The sequence below is a fragment of the Anneissia japonica genome, unplaced genomic scaffold (genome assembly GCF_011630105.1).
Source record: "Anneissia japonica isolate Jap-2015-1 unplaced genomic scaffold, ASM1163010v1 scaffold287719_len1884721_cov185, whole genome shotgun sequence".
NCBI classification, from domain to species: Eukaryota; Metazoa; Echinodermata; class Crinoidea; order Comatulida; family Comatulidae; genus Anneissia; species Anneissia japonica.
This window is the reverse complement of record NW_022715822.1, coordinates 517969-526783: the sequence shown is the minus strand read 5'-3', so window position 1 is coordinate 526783 and position 8815 is coordinate 517969. Positions and strand designations below refer to the sequence as shown.

Genomic DNA, 8815 nt, shown 5'->3' with positions numbered 1-8815 from the left:
GTTACCGTACCTTTTCATTATTTATATATAATGATGTGTTACCCTTTCCTTATTTATATATAATGAAACCAGTAACCTTATTATATATAAATAATATTTAGTTATCCTTTCATTATTTATATATAATGAAATCAGTAAACTAATTATATATAAATAATGAAAACGTTAACGCAATTATTTACATAATAATCTTTTAGACGTAAATGCATTATATATAAATAATCGGTGAGCTATTCAATTTATGTTAAATAATGAATTTTACATAAATAATTGTGTTAAATAATAAATTTTCACTTGGCGCCTCATATTGACCATCATGATCGACCGTATTCATATCCTTTGTGCAATTTTTTATGTTACTTAAAATATAATTTGAGAGTAATTTTTAAGAATTATTCATAAATTAAATTAATAATTAGATTAAATCATAATAATAATAATTATTATTATTATTATATATTAATTAATGTTCTCAATGCTTTTATTTTCTCTATTGATATTTATTAATATTGCCTCTTTTTCTAGTACTGTTTTATATTTTGTATATTCCAATCACACTATTGTTTTATGATTGCAATAAAGATTTATTTGATTTGATTTAAGAACTCTGTGTGTAGTACACTTGTGGTTCTGAAGGACGCACTTAGCAATAGTCCTTAGCTGCTGATCTCGGAGAGGTTGCTGAATTTTCACGAAATATTAAGATCACAATTAATCTCAATTGTCCTCCTAAGCGGTTCTAATAACTGCATAAATTATGAAATAAGAAACAATGCTCGAATACAGGAACAATGAACAAACATATCGGCCATAGCCTATCAACGAAAAAGTTCTTTATCAACTGTTTTGAAAAGGTCCAAGCATTATAGCATTTAAAAGCATGGTGTAGCTGGTCATTATAGCTACAGCTTGTAATAGCTTATAATAGCAGGTATATAGCAATAAAATATAGCAATATGTTTGCTGTAGCCATCAACAATGTTTTTATGTGCTATATTTTCTATTTAATGATAATAGTGAAATTGTCTGCTGTAGCCGGGTTAAGTATTAAAAAGCATTAAATAGCGTTTTATGGTAGTCACTATCAGTCATGTCACCCATTTCACAAAATATAGCAATATGTTTGCTGTAGCCATCAACTGTTTTTTATGTGCTATACTTGCTATTTAATGATAGTGATATGGGTTAAGCAAAGGCATTCGGAAAATCTGCTGGTTTTGACAACTTAACTTCTTTGTAGGAGTATGCTAAATCATGGTCATGTGACTAATGAATTGACTAAGGTTGTCCTGATGTTAAGTGCAAATCTGGGGACTTTAAAGCATTCATCATTAAAGCAAAGAATAATTAAAGGCCCATTGCATTAGCTAGTGTTAATGTCAAAGGTTTTTGAACTTTCTATTGACCATAGTGGATATAACCTTCAAAATACTGAGCATTAATTTGCTTTTTAAAAAAAAGGACGTAGCACCGATACTTGTATTTTTGTTCTGAAGCAGGTAATTGATTATTATAATCCTTTGCTTAGTAGGATCTGTTTTTTGTTGCTTTATGGATGTAAGCAAAGCGTTTGACTGAGTGAATCACTGAACTCTTTTCCGCAAACTTATTGATAGGAGAAAGGAATGAAAAGAACTTGGAAAAAAAAGGAAATATTGTATTGTTCCTTTTTAATGAAGATTGTTGAAATAAATGTGGTGGTTACGCCACGAAAGAGAGAGAAAAGAAACTTATTGATAGGCAAGATCCTCATTGTATAATTAGGGTTCTAGTATCATGGTACTGTCACGGCAATAATTGGTCCGGGCCAAAAAAACGTCCGGCAGACAGATTTGGCCGCCAAAATCGGTCCGACGGGCTACTTTTGGCCGTAAATGTCGGTTCACCGGGTCGATTTTAGCCGCTAAAACCGGTCCCCCTTTGGTAAATTGGTCCGTCGGCCTGGTCGCTTGTAACGCCGGGCACTCACTGCGCACGACGGTCGGCCGACGCGATTCTATGAAGAACGCAAGGCGACAACTCGCGCACAACGGATCGTTTTTAATGCCGATCCGTTCAGACTGCTACCGACAATCAGCAGACGGCTTTGCGTCGTCTATCGCTCACAGAGAGCGGAGTTGGATTCGTCGTACGACGCAGTGAGTGCCCGGCATAACGCGTCTGCTGCCCGAAGGGTATGATTGTTTCTCCTGTGGAGTGGAGCGAAGTAATTTATGCTTGTCCCACACCTGAAAAATATTTTGCAGAGACAGAATGATTCGTATTATCGCTTTTGTGGACGTGTTCCCAGTATCCGACCAGTTGGTCGAAATCCAGTTTCCGAGTTTAGGCCGCTTTGCCGAAACCCAGGTTGCCGAATTTTGCCATCACCACCGTACAAAATCGCAGCACACTACTATTTTTAACTAAATGTAATCACGTATAATTATGTAGGCGATGGCGAATGTAATCTCAGATTTAACAACTACAAAAAATTAGTTAAAGACCATCAAAGAGGCTTCCCTGTTGCTCACCACTTTAATTTACCGAGCATTACTATTATGCTTATTCAGATTATTTTCTTCTATTTCCTTTCTTTGACCTATTTTTGTTTAATTTCTGTTTCACAATGCATATTTATAGTTTTTGAATTTGTTTTTCTTATTGCCATTTTATATTTTTAATTTAGTAGTGTTGTTTTTTTTTCTTTTAAGCCTACTGAAGTTTTAAATTTTTTTTCTCTCGTTTTTGGTTTGTATTTTGAGAGTGTTTTTGAGGCGGATGCAGGGGGTCCCCCTAAATTGTATTAAGAAAATAATTGTTGTATGTATTGTTGATATGAACATAGTACCGGTAAGATTTTTAAATTATGAGAGACTGAGAGTGCAATTTCCGGGTAGATAGAGGTCCATAAAACTTTTCTCGCCTGAGGTCGGGCTAAGGTGATGTAAACTGTCACGCACCCCCTACCTCCAATTCCTGTATCCGCCTCAGTGTTTTCTCATTGCTAAAAATTGCTAATAGGGGTTGGGTGTTGGATATCTTGGAATTTCAGTGAATAAGGTTCTCTCTTGGTCGTTTTTGTTGTGTCATTTTTCTTTAATCATTTTTTTGTTGTTGCTGTGAATCTTGTAAATTTCAATTTGTTGAGTATTATCTGATATTGTCCAATCAACACATACAATAATATGTAATGAGAATTATGCATTTTTTTAGGACTGGTGTAACAATTATAGTCACATCCTTTTAGTGGGTGTTATTCGTACTTTGCACTCTGGATTTTTAAAGTTATTTATACTTTTCATGCATTTATAAAAGCACAATACATACTCCATATATGGAAATGCACGCCATTGTGTTGGGATTCAATATTTCGAAATTAATTACGTCATCATTTTTATTCCTGATGACATTATTAATGTCAAAATATTGAATTCCAACACGATGGCGTGCATTTCCATATATGGAGTATACATTATACTTGCTTATCTGAGATTAATCAGTGGAACTTCCGATTTTTGCATTTATTTGAATTAAGACCAATAATAATAAAATATTACGTGCAGTTGACACTTAAAATTTGATAGTATGGCTATAGCTTTCCCTTTCCCTTTTTACTCAATTGTTTTTACACACAATTGATTATGTTCTTCATTCATTCGAATGTCTTCCCATTGGTCTACTTCGTCAGCAGATAGTATTGCCATATTACACGGATTTTAATATTCATCAGCTTTGTTTTGCGAATTCCGACAGCTAATCCTACTCGTCATTCTGGTCAGAATAGATTCGCATCTCTGCTTTGTGGTTCCCTACTACTGTATGTAGGGTCAACTGTGTGCAGTCAAATTTCCAACATTACCAGAAATTCTGGTATTGAATTTGTATTCACAATTTAACATTAGTCGTAAGTAGTTTGATTTTGTTATTATTACGTAACTCTCCGGTTTATAAGATTCTTGCCTTAATTAATTCATTTAATAATTGTTTAGAAAAATATAATTCAATTTTTCAGTGATATTTTTAAATGTTTTGTTGCAAAATCATTAAAAATGTTTAAAGTTCGTTTATATCTTAGAGTTTATGTTCTATTCTGTTAAGTGGTGGGGTTCCCGCTGTTAAATGAGATGGTAAATAAATATTATAAATTCACCTAGGTAGCCTTAAGCTCCACTATTAATCTCAGATAAGATAGTATAATACATACTCCAAGTATCGAAATGCACGCCATCGTGTCGGGATTCAATATTTCGACATTAATTATGTTATCATCAGGAAATGATAATGAACGAACTTACTTTATAAATATCAGTGTTCTCCTGAAACCGGATTTGGCAGTGTCACTGTAATTTCGGACTTCCATAGCCTAAATTCAAACTGAAATTAGCCACTCGGAAAGATGATTTATCTCAAGAACTGGATTTTCCGCCCACGCTTAGAGACTTCGAAATGGGGGTCACCGAATTTGCACTATGCCCGTGACGTACATAGGGGCGACCGAATTTACGGGAAGAGGTGAACTCTGATTAACCGGCATTATTCAAAAGAGTAAGAGACTCAGGGCCGGATTTAAAAACTATTTCAGAATATGAACACTGTTGATTTTTAAAGCACTGGGCAGGTATATGTCTATTTTAGTAATTTTTAATATCGTATTCAGCCAAACATGATGCATTAAAACAGGTGTGAAGCATCATTTAAAATCGATATCAAACTTAGTCAAACAGTACATTACCGGTATATTGACTTTGAATTGCAGTTGAATTGGAAATGTTCATAATTTCTAAGTTTATTATAACCAACTCAATAATTATACAGAATCCAGTTCAGAAATTAATTTTCAGAATTTTCAAATTGATTTTCTTCATCGTAATGTTGTTTTTGTACTTTTTCCCACGATGCTAGTTCATACATGTGTTTGGTGTTTGAATGAACATAATTCGTTGGTGAAGCAGACATTATTTGTTTTTATTTAATTTTGTTCCATGGTTACTGTATATCGATTCAATGTTTCCGTCTTGGAACGTCATCAGGCATGATGTGTGTTATTATATTATACTATAATCACTGGCTTCGATTACATGATTTTTGCATAGCCATATTTTTGGTTAAAATTCAGAAATCATGGATGCGATAATATTCGATCGCTAGATACATTCTAGCATAAAGTATCTTGCCAAATTTCTGATAATTAATATACAGCAGACCTATTTAAATTTGAAATTCTATTGTCAACATAAGACACTTCTAAAACCATTATTAAAATCTGAAAGTGTTGTATCCATGAGAAGTGCTATTCTAAAACCCATGGTGACGCTGAGGTTGGTAACCTAAGTAAAGAGATTCTAAAGTAAGACAGGGGCGGATTTAGGGTTAGCCGGGCTGCCACCTCCCCCTTTTGGGAGGTAAAAAAAGGGGGAAAATAGATTTTTTTAAAAAATGATAGTCCAGAACGCCTCGAATGTTATTTTCGGGCGTCTAGAACACAAAAAGTTCGACTGGGCATGACCCCGGACCCCCTAGGACGGTGTTGTCTCGTCGGCCCAACTTTCGCCCCCCCCCACACTTTTAGACATCTCTGGATCCGCCCTGTAAGACACCTAAAGTCAAACCTTATTAATTCTCATAAATATATAAGCAATTTTCCCACGATGTTTAGTCAAATAATTTTTGTTGAAATATGCACCATTTTGGTATATTTCACTTTTGACCAACTTCGTATCGAGACCTAGGACTGTATAGAATTGGTCTAATCACCGATTACACCAATCAATCTCGGCCTATATTTGGCTCTGAAACGTTGTGGTAAACTATTCAGTAATAGGCCTGCATCAGCAGCTCATTGTCGATATTCTTTGGTATACACATATTGAATGTTTATGAGTGCAATGGAAAGAATAATTTCATGAGTTGAAAGATAGACTGTTCTGTAAAACGCTGCGGAACGATCAATCTTTCAAAAAATAAAAATATTCTTTCGATTGTGCAAATTTACGTACATCTTAAATATTGATATTGTTAAAACTATGGATTTTTTTATCTGGCTATATAATACAGTTTGAGTCACTTTGAGTATGAGCCATATGCCCTTTAAAGTAGTGAAGATGGGGGGGGGGGGGCTCTGCCATTCAAGCTGTTAATAATATTAACTACTAAAGCCGGTTTTCCACTAGACGAATTTATTCGCGCGAATTGAAAGCGTGGGTTCATGCGCATTCACATTCCTATCGGAGTTTTTGCGAAGGGAAAAAATGCGCAACCAATCAGAGCTCTGGAAGCGAACCGACGCTTTGATTCGCGCGAATAAATTCGCCTAGTGGAAAACCAGCTTTAGACGTTTGGTTTGATCGTTCACTTACTTGGAATAGCCACGTTGACAAACTTTGTACAATGGTTAGCAGCAGAATTGTAAATTGAGTCATTAGCTTGATACTTGTTCTTTAAGTTTACTTTATAAGTCGTTGGTTCTACCTTTGTTTGATTATTGTGACTAAGTATGGGAAAGTCTGGCAAGGGTTTGGAAGGTATAATTTATATATATATATATATATTTATATACGCCAATCTCGAACACGCCAGGCCACTTTAGGCGCAGTCTTATACCTCTGGTTCACTTAGGAAACTCCTTCCCATAAAAAAAATCATTGTTACGGACCTGAACATGAAAATTATGTTTCCAACTTCCAGAAAATCAAATGTATTTTTCCTTGTTAATTTCAGTTTGATTCACCGATTGCATTGTATGCTGTGAAGATCTGCGGGTAGACCTATACTTCACTACTGTAACGAAGTATTAAGCAAAATTATGGAGTCTTCATACGTTGACAATGCCGGCAATGGAACCGATACTTCATTGATGGTGTCCGCTGGAGTTATAATCACGTGGATTTTGGCCGTACTAACCGTTTTTGGCAACAGTTGTGTTATTCTTGCTTTCATCACCGAAAAATCTCTTCATATGAATCCTGCCAATTTCTTCATCTTAAATCTTTCTGTTGCCGACTTCCTGACTGGCGCCATATCATTCCCGCTTAACAACCTTTGGCTGATGTTCGGTCGGTGGCCATTCGGGGAAGCTGTGTGTAAAATGTGGCTGATAGTCGACTACACAGCATGTGCTGTTTCTGTTTGTGGCATTATTTTGATAAGTTTGGATCGCTACTGGATGTTGAAGCTAAAGATGAAATACCGAAAGTTTCAAACAACAAAACGCGTCACCGTGATGGTACTCACAACATGGACTATCTGCATACCATTCTATGGGATTCCAACTTTATTTTGGGCTAAGTTCACAGGTGAAAATACAGTTGATTATTCAGAAGATTGTGAAATGGAGTCAGAACAAAATCTGGCTTATAATGCATTTATCGTTTGCGTCGAGTTCCTCATACCTCTACCAATCATTGTGTATTTGAACGTAGTTGTCTACCGCGAGATACGCGCTCTCTCGCGAACCACTCCTGATGGCAACCCATCGAGCAGGCATTCATCAATCCTTAGTATAGTTCAAGTTGGAGAGACTGATGCCACTATTTCAACTAAGGTAGATAAGTACTGGGGAATGGCGTCAAATCAAGGCGCCGGACCATCCAGACACAGAATAACGGTTGCCACTCTTTTGCAGAGGCACCGAAAGGCGGCAGTGACTCTAGCGGCACTAATCATTGCTTTTGCAATATGCTGGACTCCATACAACATAATCCTACTCTGGAGTATAATTTGTGACGATTGCTTCAATGACAGTGTTTGGGAGACAGTCAACTACCTCTTGTGGAGTAACTCTGCCATCAACCCAATTCTATATGCACTAACAAATACGAAAATTAGAAATACTTTCTATAAATTTCTTGGTATGAAATATTTCAAAAGAATGATCGGTCTAAAATAAATATTAACAGGACAATCTAAGATTACAAATCCTCGCTCTCTGTTGCACCATATCTATATAGTCGATTCGCTCGATACCGTGCTGGCTATTTTATACATACCTATCAAGTGAAGTGTAACAGAGCGGTAACGGTGCACGTATTATGTGTAAAGTTAATTGACTGTATGGGGTTCAAATCTCTCTCTTGTTTTTGTTTTGTTTATTATTATTATTATTATTATTATTATTATTATTATTATTATCATTTATTGAAGATTTCTCATCAGCTTCTGCTTTGCAATTGTAAACAAGTCAACATTTATCAAAAGTGTATATAATTATTTATTATTATTATTATTATTATTATTATTATTATTGTTATTATTGTTATTATTATTATTATTATTGTTATTATTATTATTATTATTATTATTATTATTATTATTATTATTATTATTATTATTATTATTATTATTACCCTAGCCTCCGAGGGAGACGGCGAGGGTATTGCAATAGCTCGTGTGTGTGGGGCTGTCGGGCTGTGTGTGTGTCCGTGGTGTGTTTGTTCTTCCGGGCGCATAACTCAAAACTTACTGAACCGATTTTACTTCAAAATGTCACATATTGCCCATATTACATGTATCGCGATCCTCCTCAAATTTGGTGCTGATCAGAAGTAGATAACGTTAGATTCTGACAGAACCAACTCGAGCGGATCGTTCGACCGAGTTGTTTGGCTAAGCCAGGCTGACGATGCTAGGCCTCGTTTGGCGGATAGATTGGAGAAGTTAGATGCAGATTTTAGAACGTTTTAATTTTTTCCCGCCGTATATCTTACAATCTGATGCCCCAATTAAAAAAAAAAAAAAAAAGCAATTGTGAATAATAATAAAAGATGAAAAAGGGTATTCTAGATTCACAATAATAAAAAGTTAATAATAATAATAAATATTTTTGAAAAACGAAAAC

General features: G+C 35.2%; 1 protein-coding gene across 1 annotated transcript; it reads left to right on the top strand.

Moving 5' to 3' along the window:
* The first annotated feature begins 3767 nt into the window (after positions 1-3767).
* LOC117109445 (muscarinic acetylcholine receptor M3-like) lies at positions 3768-8075 on the top strand. Its single transcript, XM_033251805.1, has 2 exons — positions 3768-3886; positions 6700-8075. The coding sequence occupies exon 2, from the start codon at positions 6785-6787 to the stop codon at positions 7865-7867; it is 1083 nt and encodes a 360-aa protein (XP_033107696.1). The 5' UTR covers positions 3768-3886; positions 6700-6784; the 3' UTR covers positions 7868-8075.
* The last annotated feature ends 740 nt before the right edge of the window (positions 8076-8815 follow it).